At 29.9% G+C, this 24,182-nt stretch overlaps 1 protein-coding gene across 1 annotated transcript in view; it reads left to right on the top strand.

The window, feature by feature from the left end:
* The first annotated feature begins 4,700 nt into the window (after window positions 1-4,700).
* Window positions 4,701-24,182, top strand: part of LOC100169044 (neuroglobin) — a 54,871-nt gene continuing 35,389 nt past the window's right edge. Inside the window, exon 1 of the mRNA XM_029490957.1 lies at window positions 4,701-5,542. Coding sequence (XP_029346817.1) covers window positions 5,334-5,542 — 209 coding nt within the window. The 5' untranslated portion in view covers window positions 4,701-5,333. The remainder of the gene's footprint in view (window positions 5,543-24,182) is intronic.

Raw genomic sequence — 24,182 nt, 5'->3', positions numbered from 1 at the left:
TTTTTTCAAAATTAAAAACCGGACGGTTTTTTGTGATTCCCTATTAAGATTAGTGCGCTCGGTGCGCTCGGCAGTTGGCAAGCCTATTCAATATCATATTATATTGTCGTCGACGTCGTTTCCTATGCTTATCATCGCCCCACCAGTTGAAAAAAACATCGAACAATAATATACACTATATACAGTCTATATGCCATCATCGATATAACGACATTTTTATCGATAGAAATGAAAACTCGAAAATATAACAACATTTTCAATAGTAGAAAAAAATGGTGAATAAAATATTACACGTTTATTTAATTGCACTATTGCAGTAGAGCTCAGCTTTATTTTTGTACGGACTAAAACTCTTAATAAAAAAAAACAATAAATTCAAAAAAGTTTCATTACAAAACAAATAAATGAGTAATGACCAGTAATAATAATAATTATTAATTGTTTTTTTTACTCTTATAGTATATTATACTATAAGAGTAAGAAGCGTGATCAGTGGGTCTCCTTGCTCTACCCTGTTTGTTATTTGTATTATAATTTAATGTCATTCCATAAAAATATTAATTATTTATGAATTAAGCGTATATTGTTATTATTTATCGTAGTATTATTGTATAATAGTTCAATTAATATTATAATATTATAATTTTTTATTCGTTTCTATATGGTGATAAATAAAGCGTTAGAAATTAAAATCCCGTTTTTAGCAGTTTTTCGTAATTTGTCAGTGGTTCTTTCCGTGGCAAACAACTATTGAGAAAATCGAAAAATGACCTCTTTAAAGTACCATCTTGATCCAATTCGCTAAAAGATAAGATACTATAGGTTAAATTGAAGCACTTCTTCTGGTAGAAATGTTGTATACAGGATAAAAAAAAATAAGCCCCCATTGTAAAACCACTAGCTTCCTCGCTCCGTTCAGAATGTAAAAAAAAAATTGACACTTAATAATCTCGAGTGAGAACATGTCATTAGCATTCGACGTACGATCACGTTCACCTATTAACCGTAGGTACCTATTTGTCATCGTCGGCGTCGGTGAGTGAAACAGTCCAATAGAAATTAAATACCGACTGCGGAGGGCTTAAACGAACCGTATCCGACGAAAGTGTTTAATGTAATAATATACACATATAATACACTATATTATACACCTAAGTGATACAAGTGTCTATGTGTGTGTGTGTGTGTGTGTATGTGTACAATATAGTCATAAAGGTGTGTAGATGCGACCCTGCGAGTAGCGCCTTTAATGTAATGTATCCCCGTCGTAAAGACCCGACGCGACGACGACAATGTGACAGACACGATAATATATTACATTATTATGTAATATACTGCTGTCATACTGTGTCCTGGCAGCTTCCGGATTCCGTGCGAGACAATTATAGTAATGCAGCCGAAAGAATAAAAAAAAATAAAGCACCGGATACTACTACAGCCCGATACAACAATCGGCCCTCGCACGATACGATGTGCATGATAATTAGCCCTCCCGATCGGTTTTCACCTAAACTTTTTAACATCGTTACGAACGGGTCTGTGAATTTAACGCATTTGTTCATTGTTGTTGTCGTTGTCGTTTTTTTTTTTTTGCTACTTAGTAGAACAAATTATAATATATCGATCAAAATGTGTTTTACATTGTCACTCTATACTATATAGGCATATAATATTATGCACATTATTCGAAATTCTGATTTGAATATTTTGGCTTACTTGGCTGTTGGCCCATAATCTGCACATAATTTTATTAAAATATTCTCATTTTACCACATTTTTTGTACTTTAATATGTTATTATAATACACTTGAATCAATATTATGCATTACTTACTTATATGGAGCAATTTTTAGTAGACAGAAATCTTTAAAGCTGAGACTCTTCTGCAGTGAACCATAACTGGAGACTCAAGATTGGCAACTACCTGTACAATTTTGCGACGCTTAAAACGTATACAAATAATATAATTTAATATTGAATAGTGACGAACATTTTAGAAAATAATAATTGAATTAATAACAGATTGAATATAAATAACAAAAAGCAATTACCAATAGGTAATACCAATTGTTAATGAAAACCTATACACTATTTATTATCTATCAGCGATTAAACACAAAAAGTAAGCCAGTTAATATTTATGATTGAAGTCCAAATTGAAAAATAATACTTAGCGTGAAAGAATTCGACACCTCGAATATCTGCTATCCTTATAACTGATCGTTCATATGAACTGATTGAAGGCAGCGTTTACGTGCACGTGGCCATTCAAGTCGTCGAACGACAGGGTGTGTGAAACACTATAATATTATCAGTAGGTAATGATTATTGCGCAGTAATGGTCTCCACGTTTAACTCTTCTTTTGCGAGTTTTTATTATTTAATATGGTATTAGTTCGATTTGATTACATATATAACATTACGTTCATCCATGAAAATCCAAACTGCGAGTAATTTATAATATTTCTGGCGTTTAGTCTAAATCCCGTTTTTGTAAGTATACTTCTTACTGTCGTGGGTTTTAAACTTATAAGTGATTTTGTGTTCCCTTATGGTCCTATAACAATTGTTATTAAATTCCAGAATCCGTAATACATTATATGACATACTACTGTTGTCTGTTTAGTAATGGCCAAGGACTTTCAATATTTCTTTTTTGTTCTAATAGAAAGTATTTATATGATTTATTCGAATAAGTGTTTATGAAGTTAGTTCATAATAATATTTTTTAATTATATCAATCACACAGTTTTAAACCATTTTTTAATAGTCACATATTTTCGTTTTATTTCTTTTTGTGTATTCTATCATTATATTATACAACTGCAGTGGATAGTCTAATATACAATTTGAAGAGAAATCACACAATTATACGCATATAATTTCGATATATGGGGGACGGAGTGAACGAGCGGATTAAGTCGTCGGTTGCGACGCAGACCGGTGCTGTTAGACATATTTTCAATAATATTGTATTTTGAAAATAAAATATAATACCTAGTTCCTAAGTACATAATAAAAATGAATTAAGTACTTTTAAAATATTATTCATTTGTCGATGATTGATTAAGAGTTTCTTCTTTCAATTTGATAATTTTTGATCTTGCACAAATTTCAACCTTAAGGCTATATAAACCACAATGATAGATACTGAGTAAGAAATTTTTTCTTGATGAAGTATCATTTTAAGCATTTTGTTCTTTCAATAATTAATAACTAGGTTCAAAATAATGATAATGGGGTACATTTTTTTTACTACTACACAATAAGTTCTCTAACCTATTTACATCTTGAATTAGATAAACGAACGAACATTACTAACATTTACTATTCAATGGACAAAAGAAGATATATTTTATGGGATGCAAAAAAATATATTTTTTTGACAGTGACGTATTTTTTACTTATTTCCACCATTTATTTTTACCACTCAGGCGCAGTAACTGTGTGCGAATTCTTGTTGCATTTACAGGGAAATTCAACCTTACTCCCTTCACACCATCTTTTCTAAAAGTGACAATAGAACAACCAGTATAGGTACCTACTGAGAAAGTTACTCAATTAATTGTAACTAGGTTTACGGTTATACAGTTACAAATTACGAGTACTATACATCAACCGTGGACCACGGACCCGTAGCTCGTAGGTAGTTGTCAGCAGTAACAAGTTCAAAACGCTATGGTATCGAAGATTTGATTTTGTTTCATAACTTAAATTGAGATTTAGATAGGTACAACATTTGATATCAACTTTTTCAAACAAATCATCTGATTAACAGTAAAAAATAGAAGTTTGTATCAGATGATAGGGGGGTTGAGTATGCTTTGTGAGTCACTTTGTATATTGTGTATACGATGGCGATGTATGAGCGTCACACGTGATTTCCGAGGCGGTACAGGTGCATAAAGATAGTGACAATGGAAATAATAATAACAACGAGCATCATTAAACCGCGAGTATACACACATATTGTTATGTACGCAAAAGGCCACGGAGTAAGAGAAAGACGCTACGGGATGGGGACAAAAAATAATAATAATAATACTAACAATAACGGCGGCGGCGACGACGACGATGATGACAATAATAATAATAAAGTCGTGGTGGATATCACACGTACCTATACATATATAATACACCTTAAACTCCTACACATATATACACGCTCGGCTCAGGTGTGACACGAGGGTATTTATATATATACATAGCGTCTGACTGAGAAATGTGTTGTATGTTGTATACATATATGTATATAGTGTCGCGAGCGCCACACGGCTTGTCCGAGCGTCCCGCGGCACAGAATAAATGGCTTTTCGGTATATAGGTATAAGGTTTTCCCCCTATATTTTTTTTCTCTCTCTCTCTTATCCCCACCCCCCAACACCTCCCTTTCCACACCCTGGCCCTAGCCTCTTTCACGCAAAAACCGGCAGGGGTCGTGGCGATCCTTTCGGCGCGCGGGGGCGGTGGAGGATTCTAGGGGGAGGGTCGACAACGGGGGATGATTCGGCGGGGGCGGCGGCCGGGAGTTTCGTGCGTAGTGCGTGTGCGCGGGGACGCGTAAACGCGTGTGTGTGTGTGTGTGTCGGTGTGCGTGTATAAATGTGTGTGTGCGCGTGTGTGCGTGTGTGTGGTCTGCGGCGACGGCGGCGGCGGCGGCGGCGGCGGGCAACGGTCTCTATCCTTTTGGTCGGGGAAAACGGCGACAGTGCTGTGCGAGTGTTGCGGCCGGATGAACGTGCAGGCGCTGTAGCGGTTGTGTGTGCATACTGCGCGCGGCACGGTCGGTGTGACTATCGAGTTGAGTACGTCTGGACGGGTCGACGAGCACAGTCGGTCGGATGTCCTCGCACGACTAAAGAAAATTTTATTATTATAATCGCGCGTGTGTGTATATATATATATATATAATTATATTATATATAATATATATTGTTGTATCGATAACCTCGACGACGGCGAAGTCGGTGGTTTTCTGCATGTGCGCGACGTCGGGTTCTACAGCCGGTCGTCGACGTGGAAAAGCGTACGGAAGACGACCACCGGGTGACTGCGGGTACGCACGTAAAGACCAGGAACTGCACCGATAACTCCGATAACTGTGGTACGTACAGCAGAAGTCCTTGAAATATTGGCGTGTGGACAGTGAAAAAGCAGCTGCAGTAGCAGTGCGGCAAGTTGTGGAGGAGGCTTGGTGGTACAGGTGCAGGTGCAGGTGCAAGTGGCGTTAGTAGTAAAAACGTCGCAGTCGCAGTAGACTTCGTCGTCGCGGAGGAGCGGCTCGCGTCCGCGTGACAAGAGACGTCCCCGGAGAGGGTTGTTGTTGCACGCGGATGGGCTGCGATCTGGGTAAACTGGCCAGCTCGGCCACGTCCGGCGATGACCGCGGCGGCAAGCATAAGGATGTGCTGGAGGAACCGCCGAGCCCGGGCCCCCCGGACCCCAGGCTCCCGCTGACGGCCAAGCAGAAATACAGCATGATCGCATCGTGGAAGGGCATATCCAGGGCAATGGAACCCACCGGGGTGTACATGTTCATCAAGTACGTACCACGCGTATATCATGTTACTACCATGCCGATCCTCGATATAATATAATATATTATGGAGCAAATTAACCGTAACCGTTAAATTTTTATTCGTTGGCACCTCTTATACTATTATATACATCGTATACATATAATTATAATTAGTTCAACCCATTCTCTAGAAAAATGGTCTAGCGACGCCACTGGTATTTTTACGTTGTCATTATCGCATAAACATTATTCGCGTCATATTTTATAATACCTACATGTGTATAATGTGGTCTTGGGTTTATGCATAAGCTGTACATACCTATATATTATATTCCTACACGCCTGAATTAACATTGAAGCCCAACCCCATTACTATTAAAGATTACTGCTGTATGAGTGATACATGACTGTAAATACAAGAAAGAACATTTTATTAAAATACATTTTTTTATTTAAAAAAAAGGCCCCTAACTTTCTATTATTTACAATGGCAGATAAAAATCTCCAGATATTGTTTGAATACCTGCTAATTTTTATGCTCTCCATTAATCAAAAGTCTCACGTTTCATTGGCTCTGGAACCTATCTCTTCTCTCATTATACTATACCAATATTCATAAAGTTAGCATGGTTATTTATTATACGTCAAATTAGACTAATTATTTTATATTATGTAATGTAATTTTCATTAATTGTTTTAATTTTATTTTTGAGTGGGCTATACGAATAACGCTTCGTTCGAAACTAACGTTTAGGGCTCACAGCAGCGTGAAAGGTCTTGTATCGCCTAGTAAAGTGAATTTCACAACCATTTTAGACCGGTTTCGTGTAGGTATAGTTTATTTAAAGTCGTACTTGTAATATTAGGTACTTAAATATAATAATATTTTTTCGGCCATTTTTGCAACTTAATAGGATGTGCTCACAAGACCGCGAAACTAGAGAGCCACCCTCCGACCAATCGTTGCAGGTAAGGTTTTCGAGATTGACCTCGACTGATTATAATAATATGCACCGCGTTAGGTTAGAACGATATTGTGTAAAAGCTATTTGCACGCGTCGCCGACGCTGAAGGGATATGATAATATATTATAAAGAGTTCTCGGGCACTTTATATAACCGCGACCGTGGTACCTATATACATAAATACGTGTATGGTGTCGATGACGACAACGATGAGCAAATAACACTTGACTCTTCAAACGTGGTATTTGCGTCTAGTGAATTATAGTTTAGTTTTTTTTCTCAAGCACATCCCAACAATGACGACGTTTCCGAGGAAAACGAAATAAGGTCGGGACGGAAAACGCGTGCATCGTAGTTTTTCCTCAACGCAGTAAAATGTAATACCTTTTGCAGGGTATAAACACGTTTCATCGATTAAAAAAAAAACCGTTTGTTACGTACGATTATAATATAGGTAATATAAAAATGATTATTTACTATTTATTATTATTATTATTATTATTATTATTATTATTATTATTATTATTATTATTATTATTATTATTATTATTGTTATTATTATTATTATTATTATTATTATTATTATTATTACTATTCATATTATTAACACCCTGTTGTGTGCAGATTTGGTTTACGCATAAATGCATAATAATAGATGATATTATAATACATATAAATCTATATTCCGTATGTGTTTGGATTTTTACTCACATCGTATACCTATGGTAACCTATAGGTTGTGCTTGTGCTGTGCAAAATGATGTGTGTATATATATTATATACGGCCTGGATCACCCGACTTTAGGGTCTAACGTTTAAATCCGACTGAATTACCCACTCAAAAACCTCGGTATAATAATGCGAAAACGAGACGCGATGACATAACTACATAATTCAACGGGTGCATCAATACAATATATATAATATAATAATATGACGCCACGCCGACAAACTGTTTTCCGAATTCTATAGCCAGGATTTTTTTTTATTATATATACGCGAGAATTGAAAAGATATCAAAAAGAAGTCGGTATAATATCTCAGGTACACGTCGAGATGCGCACGTTTATAAATTATAATAACAATAATAAATAACATTATTATTATAATATATTATCAGCTCGAATCAATGCCTATATATATAGATGCAGGAGGGTTGAAAACGGAAATCGCTTCGAACGGTAGATGATTCACCTACACATATAGTTAACATAAATAGAATAAATATAACACAAATAGAATGAATAATCGATGCACGGACGCATGTTACCACGCTGTATATATTAATATAATGGAAAATAATATGATTAATAATATTTAATAAGCAAACCGTAGCCGATGTGGCGAATGTGTTTTGTTTTGTTGATGATTTAAATTTTGACTAGACGTGTCAAACTACGTGTTTGAGGTCTCATGATTCAAAATAATAATAATTATAACAACGATAATGAATAAACGGATGTTCGTCAGTTATTATGTTATATTGAACGAACGTGTGGAGGAGAATCGTAATTTGTAAAATTGTGTTCCAATACCATTATATTGGATTAGTAATGTTGAAAAATGCAGTACGTGTTATTTCTGTGGCATCATTAAGTTTGAGTTTCTCTTAGAACTTATATGCAAGTACATACAATTCTTTGCACGTTTCAATTACCATTATAATAAATTCTTGAAACTTAAATCATATTAAGTATAAGTATTCGTCTGTATTAAGAAATTTACAATTATTTCGATGCACACAAGTCATATGATAAAATAACAGGAAAAATAAATATTTTTTTTTTTTTTTACAAAATTACATTTTTTTATTAAATCAATTGGTTTTTTATCGCCTTCAGTCTGTGATAACCTATAAAGAGTCATTCTTTGAAGTACGTTATTATTGAACTCATACTTCACAAAAATTACTTTTATGCTTTCATATTATATTTTCTTCATGTCAGGTAGATATCAAAAAATTTTAATTTTAAAATTTATTTTGTAACATAATAAAGTCGTTTTGAAAGTCAAAATTGATTTTAAAGTACAAAACATTCAATGGATATATGTATCATGTTCCCTATAGATATATTGATATTGCTATATAGTATTATACACAGTATATTAAACTCTTACGTTACATACGATTATTTTATGTTATTTCAACCACTCGAATCAATGTCATAATCATAACTCAATAGTTTATACATTGATATTATATTCAGTGTAAAATAAAATGGAGCTCTAATAATTTAAGTTTTCGTCGAGAGTTTTTGATAAATTTAAAAAAAAAAAGCATTCAAAGATTTAGGTTGACTATAGCCTTATTTTTTTAAATAATAGTAATATAAAAATTATAGTAAAATATTATGAACAGACAATCTACAAAAATAGTATGCCTACCACACAAAATACCTAATAATTATTAATAAGGAATATTGTTTCCAAATGTTTTTAATTTTTTAACTTTTTAATAAGTATTGATATTGACCTATATTTTTTCTTGGTTTTACGGGAAAGTTTTTTTTTACGTTTTTCCGATATTATAACTTTTCACACCTATGACATTATTATTATTTTTTAAATACATAATAATTTAGAGCTATTATATAATATACTATTTAATTTAAAAAATACAGAATATAAAAATAGTTAACATAACACATGTTATGTAGAAAATAATAAAAGGAAAATCATTGTGGATATGAACAAATTATAATAACGTTTGAAGTGGAATTTAGAAGAGCTGTTAGTGGGAGCTATATGTCAGTTTTAAATACAAATAAAAACGAATCGAATCGATCTCGCGTAAATTTAATAGTCATTCGTGACTGAGTCAGAATAGCGCGTGGCCGTAGTGCGTTTCAATGTCAAAATAATAGTTATGATTGATGATTGAACTCACGGAAAATTGGTTTTTGTAGTACCTAAATATAATAATAATTTGGGATTGGCCAGATGATCACTATAAACTATACGCGGGGCACAATTTGCTGGTGGATAGGGTGATTCACGTGGTTTAGTACAACCCTCGTCCGGGTGAACTTTGATGTATTTCAGTATTTTACACATTGAGGGGTATGCGCACGATCTCAGTACAAATATAACTGCGGAAACACCGGTACGACTTACATCGAGAAAGCTATGGTGGTGGTGGACAGTGGTAGTGGTGGGGTGGTTTGTTTTCAACAACAATGTTTGAATTGAGGATAGTCGAAAGCAAGTAAGTTGCTTTGATTATATTATTATGATAACTATGGAAGTCCGTGAAACTATATTTTGTGTACACTCGGAGAACGTGTTACCGGGTCATTCATTTCCTAACCTTTTAACTATTTAGTGTTGTTTGCTAATATACATTTAAAAAGTATTCATGTTATAAATCAGTTTGTTCACAGTAATTCATCACAATTAGTTAATATTTTGTACATTCATATTTTATCTAAGATTTTGTCATAGAATTTACAGTTTAATACTTGTAATTATATTGATACATTATATAGGTATGCATATTAATAATATCACCTTTATTTTTGAGAATACAATTTCATAAATAACACTAAATGATATTTTATTTTCATTTTCATTTTTTAAATTGGCTGCAGATGTTGTCCAATAATATCCATCTTATAGTCAAAATTGGCACAAAGCCATTTTTACGAATAAATCTTTATTTTATAACTTACTGTCAGATATGAATGTCTCTTTGACGACAAAAAAATTATTATTTTTCGATCATTAAAAATGTGTACAATATAAATATCACAAAATCTTTAATTTTATAAATGGTTTAAAAATGAGTTCAATATGAAATGATATAATTTTGTATTGTTCGGTGGTCGCAACAAACTAAACGCTCAGTTATATTATTATTCACATTAAAAAAAATTAACAATAATTTTAAACACATAATTGTTGTAGGATTTATAGTATAGACACTGAATTTAACTAAATGCCAAGAACTGGAAACCATCTCCTTGACTTTGATCACTATTTAACGAAAGCCTGAACAAAACTAACGATATCGTACGTACACAATATAATAATAATCATGATAAAATAATATTACGAGTATATTACGTATTCACGTAGGGAGGAAAGACGTTGACCTTGAAACTTTTCTCCAGGAATTTTCACGAACATTTTTTTTTTTTGTTTACACCAAGATTCCGTAGAAAATAACACAGCGGATAAACGATCGTTCTCAACCGTCGTGCGTCGTAACGAGGCCTGTCGAAACTAGCTGATAATATACGCAAACAGCCCGGAGCTTGAATATTATAATACATAGGTTTGTGTAAATCTGTTAATGGATGCACCCTGTTTGACGACTGGTAAATATTGGACCAGTGGGGCTCACATTTACTTTAGGTGAAGGTTAACACTTCCTCTCCAGAAATGTCTTCCTTCATGAAAATGTATTTCTACAAAATACCCCTCATCAGCTCTAGAATCTCTGTATATATATATATATATATATCAGTTTTATGTAATTTTGGGAAAGTAATTATTAGCTAGACCCCCTTCAAAAAATTGTTACGGATAAACTTATGTTTATGTAGCTAATTTATACTGCGCAGGAATAATAATGGCACAAATATTATCTCCATTGCAATAACACTGCAATTGAACCAGCTACGAATTTAATTTCGAAACTTACTCTGGCGTATTTTGTTGAGTGACGGCAATAGATACTATTAACGAAATGGATATATAAAATATAAGGTATGGTATCTGCAGGCGGAATCGACATTTTTACACTCGACTACTCGAGTTGAATTTAATAAATATATACCTATGTCATATCTTCTAGACACACTTTGTATATTATTATTATTATTATATTTTATTTTCCGCGCTCGGTGGTAAAATCGTACTAGTAAAACTACTTTATAATAATGTACAGTATACACTTACGGTGAACGTTTTGTTGCAAAGGAATTTTGCAGCGAATACACGTTTTCGTAACCGGAAGTGCACCTCCTACTGAATATATATTATTTTATGACGTAGATTATACACTATTCGGCACACATATAATATAGTCGTATATAATAACATTGCCGATATCGTGCCACATCAGGGATAAAAATGTTTAAACGATCGTAATTTAATATGCCTACCATGGCGCAATCATATCGCAACGGCCTCGTCTTTTAGAATAATGAATAATTCGCAGAGTCGGGGCTGCCACGCAAGAACATGAAATATACATGGAGGATTTACGCGTCCATTGAGGAGGTTTATGCTCTTATGTAATGGATTTTGATGGACCCCAACCGTTTGCTTACGGTAATGTTTAAATAATTCATTATTGTCACCCTTTTTTTTTTCATAATATGAATATTTCATTATTATTATTACGAACGACTATAAAAAAAATTAGCATTTTTACGTAAATAATAATATTGTGGTATCGAATTCCATTAAATTAATTTTACGAAAAATGTACGTCCGTATTAAAATATGTTGAAAATATGAGGTCTTACATGATTGTATGAGTAACACCAAACCCATGATAATAATAGTATTTTCTATTATTAAAATTTGTTTTGTTCGGGTAATCAAAAGAGAATAAACCATTTTATTTCACTCAATTTATCTCATCCATACTGCGTTATTTTCCGCTTCATTAAATGGATCCAAATGCCGGCAATGTCATGAAATTTTACTTCAGTTTCTTCACTTTGCGTAATTACACAATATGGATAACGTATCGCGAAATGTATACCGGAATTATACTTAGCAAAACTTGTTCCATCATTTGGATGTCCAAATAGCGAATCAATAAACTTTATTATTTTTAAATGAATATTTCATTTTTCATATTTTAGTTTATTTGTACGTCTTTTATTAATAATTTGATGAATGTATTAGTATTACTTACTAAGAAAACATTTTGAAAGATCGTCAGAAAAATTAAATTGTAAAAACACAATATTCCGTTAAAAAAATTAATTTATAAAAAATGTATTATGAATGATTTACTAGCACTAGGTAGGTACATAATATTAGATCAACATTTCCTTAAAATATTAGAGATACTAACATTATATTGTGCTCAAGTAATATTGTAATAAGAAATATAACCAACAGAACAAATTTAAAATTAGGTAGATTAGGTAGGTATTATTTACTATAGTATCATAATTTAGTATTATCACATATTGTAAATATAAGATTTATATTAATAATATACTTTTATCACTATTCTCTAATTTATCAAGTTCCTATTGGGCTATTTTGATTTGTTCAAAGTTCTTGATTGTATTTACATTCTTCGGAGTTGGGCCTAGACTTCCTGAATTAATGCGATGACTTATTTTGAGTTAGGTCTGTGTCATTCAAATAGTATGCATTTATTAAAGTATATGGGTTTGATTTTTAGAGTTGTGCTGCAAAGTTCATAAAAGTAAAGTCTTTTATTTCACAATATGGACGTCCAAAATAAGACGGAACCTGCAGTTCCTTTGTGCATATAGTATTCAGGTATATACATTTTCAAAATGTTTAATAAATACTTTAATTACGCAATTTGAAGTAACCGTGGTTCCACTTCACTTCAGAATAATAACGTGGTATATATGTATATACATATATATATGTGTGTGTGCTTAGGTGCATAAATAGAAAGCACTAGTTTCGATGTTATCCGTAAAGCGTATTTCTACGATACTTAAAGATTTAGTCAAGTGTAGTGATTACATTTATTTTAAGCCGCTCAAACACGGATTGTGTATTTGTTTACGTGTGAATAGTTAATTCTTAATTAATTTCCATAACGTCAAATTGTATTTCCATACTGCGCTTGTCACTCTATAGGTCGCCTTTAATTAAAAATTAATTACAACCCATACCTGTTGTTGAGTTCCAATATTTAAATAAGTACACATTAAATGTATTTTTAATAAAATATGTCTTTTATTTTTAAATTACATTTGCGGGGTTTTTCGCAAACTTTTATTGTATACGTATTATTTTTTTATTACCTATATTGTTTGTCGGACCTATTGTTTAGTAAATATCGAATTGTTTTCATAATCGTTATTATGATTTATGATTATGATTCGCTCCGGCAGGTTTATACTATTCGATTTTAATGCGTTATTGATTTCGGTTTTTGATACCTATGGATGTAATTCAAATTGGAAATGTCGAAATTCGAATAATAATCCAATGCGAATCAAACGTGTTCTCGTGCTTATAACGCGTAAAATAAATAAGCACGCGTTCCGTATAGGCAGTCCCAGCTGAGGGTAATATCTCGTTTTCCTCAGCTTTATATGTTTGCCTCGTTGTTTTCAAAATACACTTTTCGAGTGCTTCGAACCCTTAAAATCAACCATGATTTCAACACGTACCATTTGTGTCGACTCGAAAATGTGGTTATGGCGAACGATTTTTTTGCGGTCGCACATTTACTGTATGTACACCACTTGTGCGTGAGCGTCACACGACGTAGCTAGGTATATACATATATAATATATATATATATAACAATGTAGGTATATGATCGAACAATGCATAAATAAACCTATTATTTCGTATACGATAAGCAAATAATAGACAGAAAAACATATGCAATGCCAAACGCTTCGGTTTTACATATAAAGCGTAGGTATAGGGGTTATGATAAATTACATTTACTAATTTAAAAAAAAATAAATTTGTAATCATAAGTGTTGTAATTTAATATAAAATAATATAATATTATGTTTTAACGTTTTTGTGATATATACAATTTATAAGTAATAACAAGTTTACCTGATTGAAATTACAGAACATCATCGACTGTAAATTAAGAATAGTCCTTATAGTTAATGAAAATTATTCATTTATATAATTATTTTGAGTAATTAATAAGTAATAATTCATGGAATTCTTTAACATTTTACGTAACACATTGAAAATAAAATAGACATAGGTATCCTTCTTAATAGAAGGTAAAACTTTTCATAAAAAGTGAGTAGACGTATAGTATTATCATTGCTTAAGTATAATACTTAAGCACTTAAGCAAGCATACTCTACTTTTTTAAATACACATAAACATTACATTTTTGATCAAGTCTAAAACATAATAGGTTTAATCGTTTTAATTAATTTTAAATAGAATCAATAATTAAATAATTAAATAATTCCTCAATTAAATCAAAACTAAATATTCAAACATAAAAGTTGTTATTAAAAGATACAAGAAAGTCAAAATCATAAATAAATTATCATAGGGCGTAAAAAGATAATCATTAGGTATTTGATTTTTGTATTATTTAATTTTAGAAAAAATTAATTGATTTTAAAATAATACCAATGTATTTTCTAATTTATTTTTGTGTCTGAAGACACGAAACTACCATTTCTAGTAGAAAAATTCTCTAATAGTCAATTTTAAAGGAGACTTCTGGTATCAAATTGGATCTTATTGGTTCTTCGAGAAAGTAAAATTTAAAATTCTCAGTATTTCATTAAATAAATGGTGTGGTGGGGGTAGGGGGGAATTTGAGCATTTGTTAACATTTTAATATTTTTATTTAATAAATAATGGTTTGAAAATCTTGGTTAAATCGAATTCATTTAAAATATTTAAATAATTAATTTTATTATTATGATAAAAAATCAAAATAAATAGGAACCTAATATAATAGGTAATATAAAAGGATCATTTAATAAAAAAAATAACAATTTTGAGTGGAGCTACTGGTGGTTAAAACTTACAACAACGATAGGTGAAATATCTTAAAATATTTTTGATGTCATCAATATTTTTTAATTATACTTGGATAAATTACCAAGAAATTCAAGAAATCCCTAATATTAAAGCGCCATCTATATTCTATATACAATATTTTCTTTATATAAATTAATAATCTATAAAAGAGAGAGAAAGAAAGGGAAAGAGGGATTTAAAAAAATAATTATGACAATTATTAGTGTAAAAAATACACAAAATAATACAATCCACATAAGCTAAAATTTAAAAACCTTAAAAATAGTCATTCGAAATTCTTTTACGGAGTTAAGTATATTAGTATGAATTATAACTGCGATTTACTTTTTTTATGACGTGTTATTTTAAATTTTAAATGAAACTAGAAATTCATATGAGTTATACATTAATGTTTTATTTTGTTTTTATATTTTATTAATATTATTATTTATTATCTATCTTTGTTCGTTATATTGTAGCCTGTAGGTACTTTTATAAACAAGCACAAATATTGAAATATATTATAACAATAGTCAGAAACAGACGATACCTAATGCATAATATGAAACACAAAACATTAAAACGCTTTTATTGACAATTTGTTTTTGCAGTTTCAATGTATGTATTTTTTTTTCAATGAGATTATAAAAGTCAGAAACCCATTATACAACTTTGATTTGTAAAAATAATGATATATAGTGCCTATCTACTTTTCACGCTATAGTGTCTGTTTTCTAGAAGGTTTGCATTTTTCAATTGTTTCTGTTAATAACTTTTTTATTTTAATATGCATTTATTAGTATTAATTATCGAAACCTTATCAATTTTAGATAATTTTATTTAGACGAGACCAGAAATTAATTATTACTTGATTTTATTTATTTAAAATGTTTATGAGGTCTGATACTAGAGATGGAATATTCCAAGGAAGATTATATTGTAGCCTGCGGGCTTAGTGTACACTGCCAATTTAATTTATTTAACCAATCGATGTTTATAAGACCCATCGACGTTTTACGTGGCTTAACTCGTTCTCCTACCATTTTGAATTTGTTGGATAAATGTAATATCCATACGTATTTCATGTAACCGATTATAATTTAATTTTTTTTTCCAATAGATTTAAAAACTTTTAATACCTACTTAAAGTTATAGTAAATACTAAACGGACCCTTATAACACGTTTGTTTTTAAAGTGTTTTACGTATAAGCATATAAATTTATTATATTACAAAGTTTTTATATTACATATTTTAATTTTACTATGCCTATTTTATAAACATACAAATACAATATTTGCACGATCTATAACATTTTGATTCATATTTTATAACGTTTGTTCAATGTACAATTTTCTTAATGTAATTTAATATACAAATTAAAAATTATTATTTATATGAATTTTCACAAATAAATTCATGTATAATAATTTCTTATTTAAAACATTTAATATTTAAATACTTTATTTTAACAGACCAACGAAGCTTCTTATAATAATTATGTGTGTATTTTCCTCGTTGTATTGATAGAATTATTTTTGTGTATAATCAAGTTCATAAATTCACGACTAGTCTGTTTATTAATAATCGAACACAAACAATATACTTTGAATTTTAAAATTTTAAAATTTAAAACTAATTATCATTCTATGATTTTGTATGTAGTTTTCAATTTAACTTCATAAATTAATACAAAAAGATGAATAAATGTAAAAGAAAACATTGTTTTTTAATAAAATGTAGTGAGTGTTAACGGAGATACGCTCAGAACTGTATTTGGAATGCAATGATTTATTACTACTTTAAAATGTCAAAACATCCCTGTAGTAGCTCATGCAACTTCTGTACAGTTTTTTCAATATAATATAAGTTTAACGAATTAGTAATTTAAATGATTGATTGCTCATAATAAGTTATCAAGTTTTCTTTAGCTCCTTTATATATTATACTCTATACAATTATAAAGTAAGAATTATTGTGTTCATTTATAATATTTAAAAACGATTACTATATTATACCCACCTAAAAACAAATTTAAATCAAATAATTATCTTAATTTATTTTGTGTAACGTTTTACGAACTAGAAAGAACAAATTTTCAAGTATATGTGACGCTTAGTATTCACCAAGAAAACATATCTCAAATCGATACTGTTTGATGATTACGTAGATATTCATTCGATATTCTTATTTCACCCTTGGGATTACAAAAAGATCTACTGGCGGCATACATGTACCGTAGCACGTTCGGCACGCCATTTGAACACGCAACTTATACATAGATCCCTAGGGTTGCTTCGCATAAGACCATTGCAATATAATAATAAAAATAATAATAATAATAATAATAATAATAATAATAATAATAATAATAATAAAAAAAATACATTAGTAAGTTCCTCTGTGATTTATTTTAATGTAGATAACTTATATTTACATAAATAATCACTCGAACCAATAAAATAAAAACATCATTAAAATCACAAAAAAATTATTTTTAATATACTTACCTAATGTTTTATGTGTGAGCATTAACAACCTCTAAATCGTATGAAAATTACGTGAACATTATACTTTAAAATTGAAATATTATTGTCATCTAAAGTAAAGATAGATAACGGAATATGTATATTAAAATACAAAGGGCAATAGAGTTAAATTGTTCATTGTAAATAAATGTGGGTACATTACAATGGTTTGAAATTTATAATAATAATACAATATATGATTGAATGTTAATATATTTTTATTATTTTAAATTGGTTTAATACAAATAAAACAAGCATAATGTGATATGATTTACTCGGGTTAAAAATTTGTACTCAGTTATTTAAAATATTTAATGCTGTTTTTAATATACGTACTAAAATTATCGATTTCATCCTGTTATATGTTAGATTAGGTTAGTTTGGTTGATTACTGTATTAATTTTTCCGATTTACTGAATATTATTATAAGCAATTTCATAAAATAAGATTATATATGGTCCACCATAATTCTATAATATGTTGTAACCTTACCTATTGAACAATTTATGATAATATGCTCTGATGTTCAAAAAGAAATTGGCCAAGAGAATATATAAAAAAAGAAAATAAGATTTATAAAATAATGTTGATGAATGGTTCCCTTTCAAGTGACTCAGCCAAACCATTTACATTTACTAATTAGTAACAATTGCTGCTTATTTTTAATATTTAAAGAGATTAAAATAAACTTTAAAAGAACTATATAACTCATTTAGATTCAAAACTAGTGAAATAAAAAAATAATATTTTGTGAGCCATTTTATATTAATTATTTAATCGTGTTCTTAGAGTGCATATATACTGTATAAAGAAATATGCCTATTGCTAATTATATTAAACTTTATATGCACCTAATTATAAAAATTATTTTTTACTTTGAATTCGTTTTTTAATAAAAAAAAAACTTTTCCGTATAGTTTAAAATATCCGAGCGCTGCAATACCATTTAGTGTCGTCCAAATCCCGTTATATTGTAAAATGACGTGAATAACAAAAGGACTAAATTATACCTATCACGTACACACATCATACGAAATTTTGAACATAATAATATGTTTTAATATTTATTCAAAAATTCTTATTCTGACGCCTATTTTTTTTTTGACGTGGTATTTCGTTATTTCTATGTATGATGTCGAATTCAATAAATCAAACACTACATTTCCATGTCACCATTTGAAGTTTAAATCGATAAATAAAAACTGTGTAACAAATATGAATACCAAACAACTAATGTTTTTTTTTACAGAATAGGACGACATCATATTATAGTTATTATTAAAAATCTATCTAGGTTGAAAAATACAATTAAGTGTCCAACTATAAACATACAAATTTTATTAATTTTTTACTGCTTACATGTATAATAGCGAGGATGCTCAGTATTTTTACATAGCTCAAAGCTTTAAAATGTATTTGTGTATACATATATATTGTAATCTCGTCTATAGAAAGATTAAAATTGTGCTAGTGTCGTTTAAAATAAAAACGAAATGGAATTATTTTATTTAAGTATTGATGTACTAAATAGTAACGTCGACGATAATCCATATATTTTATAAATAACACAGACAGACATATCCCAAACGGCCAGTTATACAAGCAAAGTTTACTAGTAAGTTCCGTTTTAAACAATATTATCTTCACAGAAAAAAAGATAAACTAAAAAAAATATTTCATATTGTTGTAGATTACCTATTAATTTATATTTACAATTAAAGCCCAAATTATTGCAACACAACCTCTGAACCTTGGCATTAAATAAAATTGTGTGTTTTGTACACAATATGTTTCATAATAACGAAATAATGATAGATTAGTTACGCAGAGTGTAGGTATCTGTTTGCTAAATTAGGTATGCATAACTGTTCAAAAAGTGAATTATTAATTTTTAAATAATTTAAATATCATCTAACTATACAAACGTTTAAATAAATGGGATGCGGGTTACCTACTATAGATATTAATTAATATTAGCAATAATACAAAAAAAGTTCATTATGTTTTACGGTTAGGGTCAATAAACTAATGGTTTATTCAGTGGCGGATATATCATAGTTCTGACGGTGGGGGGAGGGGTGAATTTAAATCCACAGATGTAATGACGTTCAACCCCTCCCATTATTTTATTTGGAAATATATAACTGTAATCGGCAAAACAATTATATAACAACTCACTTTTTTAAATATAAATACGTATTAACATTTAAAAAAAAAATTACAGTAGTACACGAATAATTAATACACGATGCAAGAACTAAGATACTATGCGTAAACAACAATTATTATGACTATCAGACTATGTGAGCAGTTGATAAATTATAGAAACAAGTGAAAAATAACAGTGATAAACCGATGCGGGTACAATTAATAATATTGTACACGAGCGAAAAATTATGCCGGCTAATAAGCAATAGCCAATCAATGCGTCAATCAGCAGATAACATCAATATAAATATTTATAATCAATGGTTGTAGTCACGAAATAAGATATAATATATTATATACATATAAATCTTAGTCCGTGGTTGTAGCCAATATTGTAATAATGTATAGTGGATCTCAAGGGTGTGGGTGGGGGGTAATTGGTGGACCATCCCTGGGTTTAGTTAAATTAGTTAAATAAGAACATTTTATTATATAAGACGTTTATAATATAACATTTTAAATTTGTTTAGTATAAAAATATCACGAGTTAACACATCGAATGAAATAATATTATTAAAAATATTAAATTATATTTAAAAACACTTTAAAATCATTTAATTATTTTAATGTCTATTCTCTAATGAGTTTACCTATAATTTAAAATTATTATGTTGATTTTCTGTTTTTAGTTGTTTTCTAATTCGTTTGATTCCTTAATTAAATATTTTAAAAAATGTAAGGCTGCAGGTGCTTGTTTAAAAAACTGAAGCATGTTTTTTGAACATTTTTAATTTACAAACATAACAATACAATATACTAATAAAACATACTTTTTATGCTTCAGCTTTAAGTTTTAAAACGTAAAATGTAATTTTGAGAATATTTTGTTATTTTAAAATTTAAATAATCGATAAGAAACCGATAAAACCATTGCAGTATTTTTTGTGGATTAGAGTAAATTTATAAAATTATAATATTTTAATCCCACCAAAAAACGTCATTTTAAGCCATAAAGCCCTGTGGTACATTATCAAACACCTGGGGTATCTAACACAGATTTTTAAAGATAAAATTTCGTTTAAAACAAAAAAACCCGTTTAGTTTGTTAAAATAAATGTATTTTCACGTTTCATTTTAAGTACAATAAATTATTTCAAATCTCTTCCACCTCATAAAAATATCACCTTTATAACTGTAATAATTGATCGGTGATAGGGAAGAAAAATTCAAGTTAAATGGGGCGTATATGTATTCGAAACATATAATTACGTTGTTGATTTAAAAATGATAAATAATCAAAAAAAAAAATTTTAGGTTTTGAATTTACTGAATTGTATTTTAATGTATAAATTAATATTATATATTGTAGGTAAATAATAATATGTGGCATGTACCTATCTATCACGAAATCGTATAATAAGTATTTACATAGTATCACGTTTTAAGTTAAATATGTTTAACGCTTTATGCAGGTACAGTGATGTTATTATCTTCGATAATAATTTATTAGGTAAATAAAGAAAATATGTAACACCTCTATAATTGGTTATATACCTCATAAGCCATAATATAATAAATAATCATGAATTAAGATAATACACTAATATAATGGGTCATTGGGTCTAGAACCGGCGATGTTGACTGTAGATATCTGTAATTTGGAAGCTGCAAAGGAATACCAAATGACAAATAGCAAATATTTGACATAACACTGCAAGGAATGTAAACGTATGTTTTTGAAAGTTTGTCAAACTATACAGTCACATTTTAGCGGAAATTTCATCAATTCCGCAGATTTTGTATTTTACGCACCAACGCCTAATGAAATATAAATTGCTATTGGTATAAATAATTTATTTTTTAAATTTAAAATCGAATATCTATATTAATATATGTATCCAACAAATCATCGTTACACCGTGAGATATATAATAAGTTTAAATTTTCGAAAAAGTAAAGCGTTAAATTGGTTTTGGTGGAATTTAAGTAACTATATGTTATTTACTTCACTATACACGATTACACATAAATATGAAGTACCTACCTAGTAGCTCGTACACCAAGTTATCATTGCCGCTATAATATAATTACAAGATAAGTAACCTATAAGGATATATACTATAATTTCAGTACCTATGTAGGTATCAGTAAAAACGAAATCTAGCTTATACATGTTATAATACCTATAAAACACCTTCATATATTTTATAAAATGATTTGTCAAAAAGCTGAAAAGTTAAAACCACGTCCACTCCATAGTCTATACACATAGGCCTACCTAAGTTCAACGGAATATTAAACTTGAATTCTTGTTAAGAACGATGGATATCAATATATATTACGTTGGAAGGTGTAAAAATGCTATATTGTTGTAAAACACATTTAAAAAAAGTATAAAATCGAATAAAACAAACGGTGCTTACAATATAATAATAATTATAATCGGCGCACACACAGTATGGGACAAATAAGTTATGATTTATCTAATCTCCGTGACGCTATAATTTGTAGGTACCTAATAATAATGGTCACTGTAAATTATTACAACATTAAATATATTATTTTGTTTTTGTTTAAATTGATGATTACATTTTAATTATGATGGTAGGGTTTCTAAATTATTATAATTTTTTAAACGTCTATAATATTATTATATTAGCGTTTGTAGTTATTTCTTTACAGTTATACCTACAGGTACTCATATAATATAATAAAAATTATAATTTTAATAATATGCATTATTGTAAGATGTACGTCAGCAATATAACATGAATCGCTGTCAAGTCTCGGGTAAAAAATACGCGTTGGTAGGTACACATAGGTACCTACCTACATCATAAGCGTATCATTATTGTGTTTCTACTATGTCACTCTATTAAATCCATAATAGTTAAGGTGACAACACGTACGGAATTCTTTTCTTTTTCTTTTTTCTCCTCGCTCGTTTGCCGTGTTGACATTTTATCGTGAAGTACATGGCTACAGTATACTGTTTCGGGTACCTTTACCCACGTATCTTTTTGATCCGAATAAATCGAACACGCGAGTGTTTTATTTCTCATGAGTTTTTAAACGTTTTTCTACACCGCGTCGGTTATAGGTCGCTTTTTCTCTCGTTACTCGCGACATTCCGTTCGAATCGTTTATCGTGTGAATTCAACACTGTGCCAGACGTTTACTGTTGCAAATCGTCATTTGTGAGAAAAATAAATGATGTTTTGCTATACCTCTAGAAACAAACAACTGAAGCACTTCACCGACCTGCCGTGGCTCGACGACGACATCGTCACACATTTCATTAATAATTTACCTCCATCATAGAATAAATAATCAATATAACGGACTATATAACTTATGGCTATATAGGAATCGATTCGTGAACATGAGCACATACGTCACGAATAGAGGATAGCAATACATTTCTAAATACAAAGTAGTAATAATATTAATAATATTTGTGCTTGTCGATTTTAATACAATATATCAGTCGGATTTCAATCTGTGATATAAACACAACGAACAGTACTGCATTTGCGTGCACATAGATATTATATTACTATTATCTACTAATAGCGTTTTCCATCATACCGTACAACTGTTGCACCAAGGTTGCACATTATATAGGCCACTGATAATCGTCCTGGTGCAGGCTGGTGCAAGTGCAGCAGATGAAAGACAAAATCAGTACTGATCGTGATAATGATAAGGCGAACGTGCCATATAGTTCTGGAAATTTCACTGCCATATAGAGCTCCAGGAGCTCATGCAAATATCACTGCACTTGGTACAAAAAAACTAGCATAGTTCACCTAATTATGCCCTTCGTTATAGCCCTCGGCTTTTCAGTTCTCATGTGATATTGTGATTAGTGAATGAACATGGTCTATTCATAAATCCATTTATTAGGTATCTATATGATTGTACAACCTATCACGTACGTATTCGAAAAAATATATAATATTACCTAAAAAAAATACTTTTTTTATGTGTGATAACGTCGTATCATACCAATACATTTCCAAATAGGTACTTACAAACCTTCTATATACTTATAGATTCTTTCTACTAGTCGTTTAACACACATCTTTTCAAATAAATATTCAACATTAATCAGTTACTGTTCAATGTAATTTGTCTAAGTACCGTTATGAGTATAACAAAACAGGTACATAAAAACTATGACGTGTGTACATTAATATAATTTTTGAAAACGATATTAAGCACTATTTATTTGTTTAGTTTCTTTATGTTCTATATATGGTAATGAATAATAAATAGATGAGATAAGATTAAAACAAATAAAAATCTTTATTAAATCAAAAATATAATATGCTCT

Source organism: Acyrthosiphon pisum, chromosome A2 (genome assembly GCF_005508785.2).
Source record: "Acyrthosiphon pisum isolate AL4f chromosome A2, pea_aphid_22Mar2018_4r6ur, whole genome shotgun sequence".
Classification (NCBI taxonomy): domain Eukaryota; kingdom Metazoa; phylum Arthropoda; class Insecta; order Hemiptera; family Aphididae; genus Acyrthosiphon; species Acyrthosiphon pisum.
This window is presented reverse-complemented; position numbering and strand designations above follow the sequence as displayed.